Source organism: Myxocyprinus asiaticus, chromosome 5 (assembly GCF_019703515.2).
Source record: "Myxocyprinus asiaticus isolate MX2 ecotype Aquarium Trade chromosome 5, UBuf_Myxa_2, whole genome shotgun sequence".
In the NCBI taxonomy this organism is placed as follows: domain Eukaryota; kingdom Metazoa; phylum Chordata; class Actinopteri; order Cypriniformes; family Catostomidae; genus Myxocyprinus; species Myxocyprinus asiaticus.
The window spans coordinates 46,527,754-46,543,979 of NC_059348.1; the positions used below are offsets into that span (position 1 = coordinate 46,527,754).

Sequence of the window (16,226 nt, forward strand, 5' to 3'; positions counted from 1 at the left end):
TCTTCTAAAAATCTTCATTTGTATTCTGCAGAAGAAAGAAAGCCATACACATCTGGGATGGCATGAGGGTGAGTAAATGAGGAGAGAATTTTCTTTTTTGGGTGAACTATACCTTTAAAGACATGCTTGCTGCTGCATTTGCAAACTTTTGAACTGCTAAGCAGTACATACTTGAGATTCAGAGACTGATAGAAATGCAGAATAAGTTAAAGTCCACCACAAATAGGCTCAACATGTTTACAAACTTGAAAATGATAAAACTGTTAATTAATGCATTGTGCAGTGCTTTTAAAATCAGAATAAAAAATGTGCATCTCCAGTTTTGTTTACTTTTATTCTTTTTAAATAAATGTATTTTCTAATCAATTACTGTTAATCTACATTGCTGTTTGATTTTGGTGAAGTAGTTACAGTAGTTGTTGCTTTAAAGGAATAGTTTACACAATTCTGTCATTATTTACTTACTCTTATGTTTTTTCAAACCTGTATGTCCTTCTTTCTTCAGTGGAATACAAAATGAGATGTTAGGCATAACGTTGGCCTCAGTCTCCATTCACTTTCATTGTGTAGAAAAAAGATGCAATGAAAGTGAACGGTGACTGAGGCTAACATTCTGCCTAACATCTTTGATGTTTAACATAAGAAAGAAAGGCATACAGGTTTTGGAACAACATGAGCGTGAGTAAATGATGACAACGTTTTCACTTTTAGGTGAACTATCCCTTAAAGTTGCAAATAATTACTCACACGGTGTAGGATAAAGAGGGAAAAAATATAACAAAACAAATAAATAAAGAACAATGGCATAACTGAATGGAGAAAACTCGGTCTCTTGTGGCAGTGGAAAATACTGAACAACACAGACACACCACCATGTGTCTCCATAGAAACCATGCCCCTCCCTTAATGAGAAACCCTCCGCCCACTAAAGCATTCTATTGGATGAATTCCCCGTCAGTTTCAAAATTCTGTTTTTTCATTGGCTCCAACTGTCCCCTCACGTTATTTCGATTCCACACGCGCCAAACACCGTACTAGGCCGCGACCAATCTCAGTCAAGCAAAAGAAGCTACACTTGTTTATAACCACAGTGCACTAAATGTCCTTATTTCAAAGTATTTATTTGTTTTTAATTGTCGACTTCAGCCGTCTAAGAAAACACCCCCAGGAAAAACAACATCTCTCTCCGTCTCCAAGGTAGCAGGCAGCAAACGGAAAGCTACGCGAGTGTGTTATTGAAACGCTGTGCGGTGGGTGAGTCGCGCGCCTTATAATCGCATTAGAAATCGCAATATATTATACTATTATCTGACATACATGCGCAAGAATAAGGCTTTTACTATTTATTGCCAACTTCATTTGTGAAGTGCATGCTGCGATGTGGCTGATGCACGGCCGAAGGAGCAGCCCCAGGGGCGACAGTGTTTGTGTTGCTGATGGTGACTGCAATAACAGCAGGCTGATTAAGAATGATTCCTTCTGCTTGAACAAATCCTTCCCCTCCGCACGAAACTGCAGTCTGAACCGCCTAGACGCAACAGGTGGGACAGAATTTGAGTTTTCACATTTGTGCAACTGTATTTTGTACAAGTTGACGATTAGATATAATTATTCTTGATTGTTACATTTTTATTAACAGTGACAATGTCCAGTACAAATATATGTCATGTGCAATACCAGGGAAACTATGAAAATGTAAGTGCGATTCAGTGGTTGTCAGAGTGGCTGCTGAAGGTTTCTGCAGTTAAAGGAATAGTCTCTCTCTCTCTCTCTCTCTCTCTCTCTCTCTCTCTCTCTCTCTCTCCCTCTCTCTCCCCCGCCCCCAAAATGAAAATGCTCTCTCAATTTTCTCACCCTTGTTCAGTTCTAGATGTGTATGGCTTACTTTCTTCTGCAGAACACATGTATAGATTTTTAGAAGAATATCTCAGCTCTTTTGGTCCAATCAATGCAAATGAATGGCAACTACAATTTGAAGTTCCAAAAAGAACACAAAGGCAGCATACAAGTAATCCTTAAGACTCCAGTGGTTAAATCCATGTCTTCAGAAGTGATATGTCAGGTGGGTGAGAAACAGATCAAAATGTAAGTCTTTTTAAAAAAAATGTCCACTGTCACCAGCCCTCCTAAGTAGAGGGAGGCTTACAAAACACGCTTAATGAAACTTTGAAACCTTTACGAATGATTTGTTTCACGTGCCAAGTCACGGACCAAGCCACGTGATTTTAGCAAACGAGGCATCATGTCACACTGATTCAAAATGTTTTGTGGTTGGACACTAGGGGGTGTTGATCCTACAGTTAAACCCTAAATCATTGTTAAATGCAGGTTGTAACAGATCTCATGTCAGCTTAGAAACTTGGGTCCATAAAATTCGACTGATTTCAACAAGAGTTGCTGATTTGAATTCAGTCTTTTTAAATTCCATGTCAATTACCTTGAGTTGCATTTTTAAATGTTTATGGCACAATCTGTAAAAGCAAATATAACATTTGTTTATACAAAACAAAGTGTTCTAGAATAAAAAAACAATAAATATTGTTTGGTATTTAAAATAATTTTAAAACAGTAATCATAAAAAGGCCAAATCATATATGAAGGTCTATATATATTTTGCTAAGATTCAGATCGGTTTATTCCAGGATGTTGCAGATTACCATGAAAAATATGACAAATACAGGGCAGTAAATAATCAGTGCATTGTGTCATTGTAGCTGCTTTTGACTCAAGTCTTCTCTTTGCATTTACACGCCTGTGTCCAGCAGATGTTTCTAGTGTTTCAAAACAGTGAATCGTTTTCCAGAGCAATTGGTTCAAGCTTCGTTTCTGCCATCACTACTCCTAACTGCTCTCTTCTTTCCTAAGAGTTCTTTTGTTTTTGGTGATTCACATTCTTTGTGGGGGGGTACACTAAAAAAAAAAAAAAAAAGTACTTAAATATTGATCTGTTTCTCAACCACACCTGTCATATCACTTCTGAAGACATGGATTAACCACTGGAGTATGGATTACTTTTATGCTGCCTTTATGTGCTCTTTGGAGCTTCAAAGTTCTAGCAAACATTCACTGGCATTGAATGGACCTATAGTGCTGAGCTATTTTTTTTTTAACAATCTTCGTTTGTGTTCAACAGAAGAAAGTTCATTATTCATGAGAACATTTTAATTTTTGGGTGAACTATTCCTTTAACTGCATCTGCTGATGTCTTCAGCCAGTGTGCACACAAAAAAATTATTTTCCCAAAGGTGATTCTCATGTTGGCTCATCAGTGGCGATGAGGAATCTTCAGCTATCTGATTTGCATATCTCTCACCCTGCATCTCAACCTTCAGCTCATGGGTCTCCTGTGTTGGAGAACTCCCTGCTCAGACAATTTATTAGTACCACTCCCGAGAATAGAGGCACAACCCTCACGATCAACCCCAATAAAGCCATCCTGTCCATCAACCGTTTCACATTACAGGTATCAGACAATTGGGCTTGCTGTAAATTGGTTTTCTAGACACTGATTAAAAGTACCTCAACACTAAATCATTTTGGTAATGGTGATTCTTAAGCCCAAAGTATAGGTTTTTACGTGTACGTTAGCGTATGCGTAAAGTCGAACCCTTTAGCCTTACAAAGTATACTCCTTTTGACCATGCTCACGTACGCAGACAATCAACACAGGCATGCTGTGACTCCTATGCAATACCGGAATATTTCTATAATGTAAATTACATAAAGATGTGTTTATAGACTTTCTGACTCGCATTATAAAAATGCAGGTATCTCCTGACTTCCTCACACGCGCTTTTGACATGCACATCCACTGCTGTTGTATTCTCCTTCGTTTCCTGTTGTTCACCAGCATTTACATTGTCTTCTTGCACCACTTTGTGAAAGAAACGGGCCAACGGTGAGTGTTGCCTCCTCGTGGACCCCCTAATTAGTGCGAACGGCTCAAGACGCACACGCAAATTATGCGTACAGAGTAAATGTAGTTAGAGAAATTGGGCTGCAAATGTAAAGTGCTCATGTACCCTACTAATGATGAAATTTACGTCACCCTGTATGCATACGCTGGCGTACATGTAAAAAAACTAAGTATACTCTGGGCTTTAGCTCCAACTGTATTTATGAAAGTACTTCTGATATCTTGGTTTATAATAACAGCTGAGCATTTTTAGTAATAAATTATATTTTCTTTTTTCCGTAAGGTTTTGGATGCAAACAAACACGCTTGTAAACTATTTGAGTGTGCAAATAGCGATTTGATTGGCCAGAAGCTGACCTCTCTCTTGAGAGTCAATCAGATGCTAGAGGAGATCCTGAAGGAAGACATTCTGGATTCCACTGGGAACCTTATTACTGTTTCTGCAAAAGTGGTATGAAACAAAACTGTATCTCTAATGAAAATTAAACAACTTACTTTGTAAAAGCTGTCACTAAATGTAATTTTCACACTTATTTGTGTCAAGAATACTTCATTTATTCCACACAGTGTGTGTTGTGACCGACATTTATATCCCAAGCTCTGATCTGTGCTTTCCTGCACTGGCTGTGAGATTAATTAATTAAAGCCCAGCTCTGACCTGTTATCTTTGGCAGGTGACTGCTGTGAGTTTGTCAGGAGCAGAGTTTCCTGTGTCAGTGTGGCTTCAGACTCCCAAGCAGCAGCAGCTGCAGATCTTTGCGATCCTGCTGGAGAGAGTGGAGAGAATCACAGCACATGTGACATTTGCTCGAAATGTAAAACTCACTTCCTTACAGTTAACCTGACAATGACAGGATAGGTTAATTTATTGGAATTTTGATCATTGCATTTTAATTGCCTATACATACTGTTATTCTATTCTATTATATTGATATGTTCCCTCAGAAATCTTATAAACCTGTTGTGAAGTGTATAAGAAAAGTTCTAGCTCCTCCTACTGTTTCCTCAGGGTGGAATCCTCAGTTGTGACCCCACTTTTGCCTATCTCTATGGTTACCATACTGCTGAGGAGATGACAGGCATGTCAATCATGTCTCTGATGCCATCACTACAGATCCCTTTTAACTGCAGGACAACTCTGAAGGTCTGAATCACACTGAATCTGTGCTACCCACTTCATTAATTTAATGCTGACAGCATAAATGCAGCATTTAATAATGGACACTTACTAAAACAAATACCCTTTTTGTTCAAACATGGTAGTGAAAAGACAAACTTCAAATTCCCTTCTGGTTCTTAATGAGATGTCCTGGTCATTTGTCTCATTTATAAAGACATTTTCAGATTCTTTCAGTTGTAACATTTTCTACAAAACCATAGGAAGCCATCATCAAATATAACTAAAAGCAGAATAATTGTCTTGAGCACATGTAAATGATTGATTGATTAATGTGTGAGCATGCCGGCCCTAGATTCATACCTAATTGCTTGATGATTGCTTTTGCCAAATCAGCATTCAAGAACGTACCTTGGTATGTAAGTCTGTTTGTTTGTTTGTTTGTTTGCCTTTGTGTCTCAGGGATTACGTGTACAGAGGTTGTGTTTGCAGGCCAGGTCTGGTTTAGCTATTCCTGCATGTGTCCGGCTGCAGGCAGCTGTGTCCTGTGTTAGATCAGCACTGCAGATGAATGGACCATTGAATCCAGAATCTTCTGATTGCCGGACACCATCAGGTGAGCTTACACTCGTTTTCATTTACTGTAGCACATTCTTCTGTTTGATGAGGCCTAATAAGTCAGTCCAGAGATTTAGATTTTTTAAATGTGTCTTGCACTTTCACATGAAAATAAAATATGCTCAGGATTACAGTTTCAGGTGAATAATGTTAGTTTGTCTCCTGTGAGAGGCATTGAGACAAAGGCATTATCTCTTTTACACTCCATTACAGCACATCAGACTTCATTACCATGGCTCGCATTTCATTACCATGGTCCAGATTTCATAACTGTGAATCAGATTTGATCAGATTAGTCTCCTGTGTGTGTGTGTGTGTGTGTGTGTGTGTTTTAACACATTTCATTTACTTTTTAAATTGCTTTTGATTTCAGTGTGATCAATACAATGCTTACCACTTTTGTCATCGTGCAGGTGGTGTTCTGTCCCCCAGCTCAGGTGTGCTGTACTCTGGATCAGTGTGTGTGTTTGCTCCCAGTAGCTGTCTCCTGACACTTCGACCCAACGGCACCATCCACAGTCTTAGTAACATCTTCAGCTCCCTGCTCCTTGGATACAGCAGCAGTCAGCTGCTCGGCAAGGTATAGAGAACTCTTCCGAACTCTTTTAATAAAGATATAATTAATTCTTCTTAAAACTGTTTCCAAAGGGATGTGAGTTTAGTTGGTCTAAATGGATTTATCCAACCAGAGTAATATGTTTTCAGCTTAGTTAAAGGAACTGTTCACCCAAAATTGAAGGTTCTCGTAATTTACTCACCCTCATGCCATCCCAGATGTGTTTGACTTTTCTTCTGCTGAACACAAAGATTTTTAGAAGAATATCTCCGCTCTGTAGGTCCACACAATGAACGTTAATGGTGGCCAGAACTTTACGACTCCAGTGGTTAAATCCAAGTCTTCTGAAGCAAAAAGATAGTTGTGGGTGAGAAACGGATAAATATTCAAATCCTTTTTTACTATAAATTCTCCGCCCTGCCCAGTAGGTGGTGATATGCACGAAGAATGCGACTCGCCAAAAGCAAAAGAAGATTGTAAATATGGAGATTTATTGTAAAAAAAGAACTTAAATATTGATCTGTTGCTCACCCACACCTATCATATCATTTCTGAAGACATGGATTTAACCACTGGAGTCGTATGGAATATTTGTATGGTGCCTTTATGTCCTTTTTGGAGCTTCAAAGTTCTGGCCACCATTCACTTGCATTGAAAGGACCAACAATGCTGAGATATTCTTTTAAAAATCTTTTTTTGTTCTGCAGAAAAAAGTCATACACCTGTGATGGCCTGAGTAAATTATAAGAGAATTTTTATTTTTGTGTGAACTATCCTTTTAATAGTGGCTGGCGTTTAAGAGCAGCTCTACCCTTGTGTATGTCTGTGTGTGTGTGTGCATGGTTCTCTATACCTGTGAGGACCTAATTTTTGAAAATGATCTCACAAATGTAGCAAAAACTTTTCCTTAGTCCTCACTATCTAAAAGGTTCATTAAGGGTCCAAATACTATTTTAAGTACAATAAAAAAAATTTAAAAAAAAGGCTAAAAGTATAAGATGTAGTAATTATAGAGTGTAATATATTACTTAAATGTAAGAACAGTTGAGGTCTATGTGGGGTCTTTACGTGTGTGTGTGTGTGTGTGTGTGTGTGTGTGTGTATAGAATGTCACCTACTTGATACCAGCGTTTTATGAGCGAGTTTGTGCTGTGGAGCGAAGCAACAACCCTGTATCTCATGCACATGACACATCCAGCCTGTGCAGTTGCCACACAGGTATACTATAAAGTCAACTAATGTTTAAGGATACATACACTAATGTAGTGTCTGAGATCATACTGAAATTCCCTTCTCTTTTAGACCCCTGTAGATGCTCTGTTAGTGCTAACTTTCCTCCTGCTGATGTTCTAACCCTTACTACTGACACAACAAAGGAATATCAGCAAGACACATGTAGTGAGTTCTTTTATTGCTACTGTAATTTGAACACTGAGGCCTTGTTTCCACCTGGTATTAAGATGTGTTTCTGGTGATCCGAAAACAAGTGGTCAGCCGGGATGCATTGCTGTTTCCACCTGGTATTAGCATGCATCTCAAGTGAGCCTCCTTTGATCACTTGTGTTCAGATTTCAAGAGGAGAAGTCCCCTTATTTCATGTAGGTCAATCACTTGGTGTTACTGCATGATAATAAACCGCAAAAAAAAGTCAGAAAAGAAAAAGAAAGTGCAAAATAATGGTGCACTTTCTTCCTGATTAAAATTTTATTTAAGCACAAAGGCAACATTTCAAATACTATTTTAGTAGTGTAACCTGAGCTTCAGATGTGTGTTCATCTGTGACTCTGCATGCTGAGATCAGACACACTGAAGAAGATCGGTGAAGTTCTCATGCTTGTATATGAACTTATTTTTTCAAGTTTTCCAATCGGACGGTTATTCCTTTTAAAGCCACACATAACCAGCAAAGTTTAAACTTGTTTTAGCGCAGCAGATGATTGACAGGTTTGGGGTGGTGCTTCGCTGCTGTCTGGGACGCATTCAGGACAGATTAGTGGTTACACCTTGTTTTTGACTTCCTCCGTGGTTTCTGTATGTGGTTTCAGTGATCGTATTGCAAAACACTTTGGACCCCGTTTCCACCTGTATTTAGCACTAACCATTTGTGAGCGGATCACCAAAAATGCATCTTAACACCAGATGGAAATGAGGTCTCAGTTAATGAACACATGATGGTACAATCAAAATACTTTCTCTGATTGTTTGGGTGTGTGTAGATCCAAATACAGTGCTTGCTGGAGACAGTGTGATGGTGCATCTGGCCATGCGGAGGAAAGCAGGTCTTGGGAAAGGAAAGAGGATCTTTACTGGGAACAGTGCTAAACTGGAGAAGGAAGGCAGCGTGCCATCAACCATGACCTCACCTGTTGTCACCTCCACACCACTTAATGGGTTAGATACTCCACTTCAAGATAATCCCTCTGTTTAGGGGCGTTAATAAATGAAGAAGGGCCACTGACTTTTACAAATGCTGTTTTATTATGTGGTTTTTGGATTTATCGTTTTTAAATTACGGACAGAATTTAAGGATGAATCTCACAAAGCCTTTCAGAAATAATAATAATAATTCTCTTTGATCTCAGATTGGATGACACTACAGAACTTTGTGAGCAGGCTGTAGACGTGACTGCTCAGGTTTCCGAGTCTGACTCTGCCAACTCCACCACTGCTCTGCTTCAGACCTTTGCTTTGGTGGAGTCCCTGGAGGTCCATAAGACCTGCCTATTTCCCATATTCTCTCCTCACTCCAGGCAGCCCCTCACTGGGCAAGATGCCTCCAAGGCCCCATTGAATCAGGAACACCTGAAATCAGACAGTAAGAAGGCTCCAGTAAAGTCCTGTGGATCTGAACCACACGGTGAACCTCACTCACTGTCCTGCCAGTGTTCAGAGCAGGCTCAGTTTCAGGACTCCAGCTTTGAAGTGATTTCCCTGGGCAGTGGCTCATCCTCTGGGTTCTGTGAGAAGCTTGTAGGAGGTTCAGGTCCAGAAAAGTTTGATGAAAATCAGCAGGGACGGCAGCTTGCTGAATCCGGGAGCTGCTTCCTGGACTTGAACTCTAATGGAGATGTTATTGTTCGTGCAATGTCAGAGATGGACCTCAGTGAGAGCATTGAAATTCCGAACGCCCCTGCTGACCTCGACAATTCGCTGACCTCGTGCGATACTGCTGAACTCCTACGAACCCTTTCGCCCTTGATTGTGGAGTCAGACCCTGAATCAGAAGCTCAAATCCACCCAGAGGAAGAGGCAACACAAAAAACTGCCCCATCACTAAAAGAGCAAGAATGGCAAACAAGCCCTCATCAGAAGGCTGTAGAGCCCCTGCCAAACAATCATTTAACCAAAGTTCTGGAACAGTGGAACTCGTTTTCAGAACTTACTGTGGGGCGGGTTCTAGATCTCCGGAAGGGAAGTGGTGAAATGCTGTTACCTGGTGATGCTCCCACAACCTCCACCCCTAAGAAGGTCCAGGCAACTTCTCCCATTCCAGAGGGCAGGTTTTATGTCACGTGCTACCACAGAGATGGAACCCCAATTGGTATGGGTCATCTGTGTCTCTCTGGCTCTCCTGTTTCAATTATATGTTGCCGTTTTAAAGAGTAAATGCAATAGACTGTGTATTTTTTGTTTATACAGTTGTGTTTGTAAGTTTACGTTCCAGAAAACATGTTTCTGGAGAGTCTTGCTCTCTCTCCTCCGTCCCTCTCTCTCTTATTGTAGAGGTGCAGTGTGATGTGCACGATGTGTCCTTGTCCAGCGGCAGTTCTCTGGTCTGTGTGTGGCTGAGTGGGAGTCATCTCTTGATCCACCATCAGGAGGTCCTACAGAGCGTAATGTCTCCCACACTTGGGACAGGAGCTCCAGAACAAGATGCCTTGGCCTGTAGTCTTGCTGAGGTGATCTCTCTTAATAATTTAAACTCTGCTAAGCACCTATTTATTGACAAAATGGTGACCGGTTTCCATCCAGTATTACACCATGTCCAAGCCAAATGTGATGCTATGAAGTGACAAGCAATGGATCCCTCTGTGTTAGTCTGACATTCCCAATCATCCATATGACCATCCTAATCAGCAATATGATATTTTGTTGGTTGCTTGATTTATATTTGTCACATTGTGTTGGGTAGCTCAGACCACAGTAAATTCTTATTGGTCGAAAATCCTGCTCCAAATAGCTGTATATTAAATATCAAAATATGTTCTTATCTCAATTGTGTTTTTCATTTTGCTCAGGCAATCCGTTCAGACGCCTTGCATTCCTCTGTAGACCTGGAGCAGTCTGGAGCATGTGAGGGTCATTTTGAAGAAGACTACCGCCCACTGCGTTCAATTGGAAAGGGAGCCTTTGGCTTTGTCTGGCTTGCTTCAAGACGACAAGACGGAGAGGATGTCAGTGACACTCTCTGTATTTACTTCTGTATATTCACTCACATTCATCCAATTGCAAGATCATTACCACATAACTGATGTCAAACATTTGACTCTTGATCAGGTCCTAAATAGAGGACATGTACACCCTGCCTTGGTTTACAGACTGTGCAAAGTCTTTTATAACATTTTTACAGCCTGATCTCATGAAATTTACATGAACATGACAACATTTTTGCAATTAAAAATTATGTTTGACTGCGGTTTACCAGTGAAATGTCCTGCTGGGGGTGCGAAAAGCGAGTAAAATAGTGTCGTATTCAGAATAGGTTTTAAGGTGAATTAAAGATGGATGTTTTTAAAACATATCTCCCTTCTTTTGAAAAGGTTTTTAATCAAGTGAATCCAAATTTAGCTTTAAGGTTTTTAGGAAAAATGAATCTTAAAAACCTCATTTAACTTTTTTAACTATTTTAAATAACTAAACCTGGATGAATCCTGGATATATTCCCGCCATGAATATAGCCATAGAAGCTGGCATGGCCTAAAAAATGAAAGAAACAAACAAAACATACCTCCCTAACCTAAAATTTTTGCGTGAACCCAGGGGTGGACTGGCCATATGGTGTACTGTGAAACGGGGTGAACGGGCGGCGATAAGCTGAAGCGGGCCACCGCGTTATGCCGAACAGGCCGTGACTGGCTGTAGAGGGCCGCGATATGCAGAAAAGCCCCAAAGTGAATAAAACACAGTTGTTGTAGCCCCTCTAGTGCTCATTTCACCTGGAAACTGCAGGGAATTGTACCTGGAGACACGTATAACAAGTTTTGCAAAAATTTATATAGTCACGTTTTCACTATGAGACCAGGTTGAATTCTTATTATATATTGTTATTTATAATACAATTATAAATTATAATTAATGTTTTAGTAATTATAAAAGTTGGTGTAGAGATTAAGGTTATTATATACTACCACTTAGATGAAAACTATTGATTTAGAAAACTATTTGTAAACTGGAATAAAATTATACAGAGTAAATAAAAGTAGACTTAAAAAGTAAAAGTGATTGAAAAACAAACTAAAAAAATAAATACACTCTTCATAATAATTGAGCAAGCTACACAACAGAGCCATCTTACCTGTATGGGATTAGATAACCTTCCTGCAATTACTAAATGAAATGTTATGTATTAATAATAATGAATACATAATAATATATCAATAATAATAATCATATACATAAAAATAAAATATATCTATGAGATAAAAATAAACTAGCAAAACAATTGCTGAAACTAACTAGAACTAAACTGAAGTTTATACAAAATGTACTAAATAGTATTCAAATAAAAACGAAAAAGCAAAACCTTTGTAAACATATTGAAATTATTATTTCTCACTTCATTTCAGGTGGTTGTAAAGTTCATCAGGAAAAGTGCAGTGGTCAATGAATGTTGGGTGGATGATCCTGATCTGGGTCGAGTCAGTCAGGAAGTGGCCATTCTGGCACGTCTGCAGCACCCCAACATCGTGAAGGTACATGAAGAGGTCACCTCAGCTCACTGCTGATGGTTAATGCCTTTTTTGACCAGTGATTGATCTGGTCATTGGAGTCTTGCTTATTGCGGCTGGTGTAAGTATTGTCAGACCTGTGTTGTGTTGATGCAGGTGCTGGAGGTGTTTGAAAACGAGGGGTTCTTCCAAATGGTAATGGAGAAACATGGAGATGGCCTCGACCTATTCGAGTTTATTGACATGCAGCCAAGACTTGACGAGGCTCTGGCAAGCTACATCTTCAGACAGGTGTGGAAGAGGAAGAATAAAGTCTTGGAAATAAGTTTAATTTTATAATTTCATTTCTGGCTGACGTGTTTTTACATGTGTTTGTACACAGTTGGTAGCTGCAGTGAACTACCTACGTAGTAAAAGAGTACTCCACAGGGACATAAAGGATGAAAATATCATCATAAATTCTCTCTTTCATATCCGGCTGATTGATTTTGGCTCGGCCACTCTGCTGGAACCCGGAAAACTATTCTACACCTTCTGCGGTACTCTGGAGTACTGCTCACCTGAGGTGCTTCAGGGAAACCCGTACGTACTGAACAACCTAGTCTCATAGAATGAACCTTGCTTTAACCAAATTTTTGCAAACTGACTTTTACGTGCCCTGTTCAACAAAAGTGTTTTGTCTCAGGTTCCTGTAGAGATTAAACTAGAGGCACTATAATAACTGCAGTTTATTCACTTTCACACAAATCACGACTACAACGGCTGTTTTTGACTTTATAAACACTTAGATAAGCACTGTTACTCATGCACTGCTATGTTATCGAAACACTTTTACTCTAACGCATCATTTGAAAAATGATACATTTTAACGCTTGAATTACAGACCCACCTACATTTATACACTTATGCCAACGTAATGAGCTTCCATGGTATCTCACCTGATAGAGTGTTGGACTTTGAACTCGGAGCCGCAAACCCATAAGTTGACACGTGAGATGAAATTTTCATAGAAGTGACACAAAATGACGTGGTTGCTTCAGAAAATGTGCCTTTCATTTCACAGTTTGTTTTTGAACTCTATCGGTTAGGTTTAGGTGTTGATTTAGGGTAAGGATGTCTGTTTTGTTTACCTCTCATTTGCTTTTTCAGAACACTTAGTTAAGTTTAAGTTAAAATTGTAGGTTAGGGAGGTACGTATTACTTGTTAAAACCTCCATCTAATATTCACCTTAAAAACCTTGTCTGATTAAGACACTTGTCTGATTTCACTTGCTTTTGGTGCCCCCTGGTGGACATTTCACTAGGAAACTGCAGCGAAATATGTAATAAGGCACGTAATTTCGTTTTTCAAAAACATTGCCATTGTCACGAAATGTTTGTGAGATCAGGCTGGTGCTGAAACATCATATATACTGTATATCATATTAAAAATGTATCTAATTTGGTGTGTAGGTACGAGGGTCCAGAACTGGAGATGTGGTCTCTTGGAGTGCTCTTATACACCTTACTGTTCAGTGAAAATCCATTTTGCAGTGTGGAGGAAACACTGCAGGCCCAACTTAACCCTCCCTGCCAGATATCCACAGGTGTGGAGCTCGGCTTCATCTCAGCCTTGTTATTGGAGACACATGACTAATTTTGCAAATCCTGACTTCATAATTTGATAACAACCTGTTGCTGTATGTTTGTGTTTTTAGAGTTGAGTGGACTCTTGGCTGGTCTTTTGCACCCAACAGTTGATCAGAGAATGACTCTAGAGGAGCTCTTAGAGTTGCCATGGATACGGCAGCCCATAAACCTAGCAGAGTACTCCTGGGAAGAGGTCTTCCCCTCCAGCAACGGTAAGAAACCTCATTTCCAGGGCAAAATGGAATTTGCGCCCACAGAATGCAATGCCTGACAAAGATCTACACACCCTACGCCCCTTGAGTGTTTTTGAGTGTTCTTCAAATTTTCCCCATAATCATTGCTAAAAATGTGAAAGTATGCAGACTCTGTCTGGGCCTGCTCATTTCTTATAGATAATCCCTACCATAAGAAATGAAATGGGAGCATATTATTTTGACAATCTGTTTCAGAATCCACAGAGCATGTAGAGTCGAGCACATGTGTGCACCAGGCAGACATCCTCTACCTCGACAACAAAAGGAGCATATCTGAGGACACCCCTCTGGAGGATGAAGAAGAGGATGACGAGCAGAAATCAACAATGGCAGCACTCCAGTCTGAACTGCTGAAATATCTCACAGATGAGTGAAGAGCTGTTCTATAAGAAGCATTTTACTGCATTCTGCTCCACTGATTTTGGCACTACATCTAATGTCACCATGAACACTAATGCACAATCTCTCCAGAGCCATCCGTCCACACCTGCTGCTGTTCATCATGATACAAATCCATCTAAAGACCAAGAGCAAAGTGTGACTGTGTATGGAAAGGAAGCCTTCTGTGTTGCTAAGAAACAGCTTTATCTGTCTTTGATGAAAGAATAGGAGTGTTGTAATCATTTTTTAAAAATTATACATGAATTGCAAAAATTATGCATTTCACTAGTCATTAGAGGTTGAAAACATACTCTGATATGTAGAAACCTTGAAAGAAAATCTGTTTGTGGCTCTTGGGATTGTAGGAAATACCGCAGCCATTGTTCTGTTTAAAACATGCCATGCATTAGATCTGGTTGAGTGTCAGGCCTTCAGAGCTTCAAAAGAATCAGTTGTGTAAGCAACTTATTTTAGGTTGATTTTAAACCTTTTTAAATAATGTATATTTCAATTATTGTTAAAGCTTCTATATTTATCCAATTAATAAATTGTTATTGCCAATATAATAATTTGCTTTGGCTGTCAGCAACTTTGTTTTATTTCAGACTGTGCACAGGCTTTATAAAGCCATTGTATGAATCGTATTGTCATTTAAATGATCATCAATAAAAATAATTGCAATCTATTGGCGTTAACACGGATATGTAGGGATTGCATATGCAATGCTAAAAAAGTACATTTCAGTACGGAAAAGTGTATCTGACCACCTAACAGTTTATACAGGGGAGCTTGTTGCTATTATGATGGCAGTTCAATGGATTAGGGATATTCGGTTAAATCATACAATCATTTGCTGACTCCAGTTCGGCTCTTTTAAGTCTAGAAGCTCAGTGGTCAGATAGTAGGCAAGATACAATTCTGGAAATTTTGCAGTGTTTTTATAGAATATATCAGACAAATATAGAAGTACAATTCTTATGGGTCCCAGCTCATGTGGGTATAGAGGGAAATGAGGAAGCAGACCGGTTGGCCAAGCTGGCTGCAGAAAAGAGTGAAGTTGATCTTCAAATATCACATAGTAGATCAGAGATTAAATTTATAATTAAAAAGGTTTATATAAAGAATGGCAGCATGATTGGGATAGTGATACAAAGGGCAGACAGCTATATCTAATACTACCAACAGTAGATAGAGGAAGAGTTTCTTGTAGGAATAGGGTTGAGGAAAACATAATATCAAGAATGAGATTAGGGCATACTGGATTAAATAAAATGTTGCACTTAATAGAAAAACATCCAAAAGGTATATGCAAATGGTATGGAGAAAAACATTAAGGAAACAGTAGGACATTAATTCATTGTAGGAGGTATATAGGGGAAAGAGAAAATTAATGGAGGAGGCAAGGAGGGGAAATGCTATCATTAAGGAATATTTTAAAGCCAGAAATGGGAACTGGTTCAGCACTGATACAGTTTCTGAAATCTACAAGTTAAATAAATCAGATATAGAAATACAGTATGTAGGCCTAGGGTGAGAGAGAAAGAGTTGTAGGTATGTATATGTAGGTTCGTCAGTATGTAGTATATGTGCTAATATACTGTGTATATGTGTATACAGATAGGAAGGTATAGGTTAAATGGGTTTTCCCTAGGATAGCATAATAATTAGTGTCAAATATAGGTGATATTATATAGGTTTTTTATTTTTTATTTTTTCTTCCTGTTGATCCTGGGACTGTGAAGGACTCTAATTGGAGGCTGGAGGACGCTAAACACGCAACGCCAGAACGAAACTGGTGCCCTGAAATGGTTCTGGGAGGAGGGAGAAGTAGTAGGAAGGAATAGTCTCTGGTCCTTTCTAACAGATG

At 39.3% G+C, this 16,226-nt stretch overlaps 1 protein-coding gene across 3 annotated transcripts; it reads left to right on the forward strand.

The window, feature by feature from the left end:
- Positions 1 to 1,037: 1,037 nt before the first annotated feature.
- Positions 1,038 to 15,118, forward strand: pask (PAS domain containing serine/threonine kinase). 3 transcript variants are annotated; one of them, XM_051696863.1, is made up of 20 exons: positions 1,038 to 1,254; positions 1,368 to 1,541; positions 3,246 to 3,463; positions 4,200 to 4,367; positions 4,591 to 4,731; positions 4,926 to 5,060; positions 5,496 to 5,649; positions 6,065 to 6,231; positions 7,314 to 7,425; positions 7,510 to 7,605; positions 8,424 to 8,598; positions 8,790 to 9,748; positions 9,931 to 10,106; positions 10,446 to 10,601; positions 11,994 to 12,119; positions 12,252 to 12,386; positions 12,478 to 12,677; positions 13,548 to 13,681; positions 13,793 to 13,936; positions 14,174 to 15,118. In XM_051696863.1, the coding sequence occupies exons 2-20, from the start codon at positions 1,379 to 1,381 to the stop codon at positions 14,350 to 14,352; spliced, it is 3,738 nt and encodes a 1,245-aa protein (XP_051552823.1). In that variant the 5' UTR covers positions 1,038 to 1,254; positions 1,368 to 1,378; the 3' UTR covers positions 14,353 to 15,118. The 3 variants fall into 3 exon arrangements, with proteins under 3 accessions (XP_051552823.1, XP_051552824.1, XP_051552825.1); XM_051696864.1 differs by having other exon boundaries at positions 3,270 to 3,463; XM_051696865.1 differs by having other exon boundaries at positions 3,333 to 3,463; positions 14,174 to 15,117.
- The last annotated feature ends 1,108 nt before the right edge of the window (positions 15,119 to 16,226 follow it).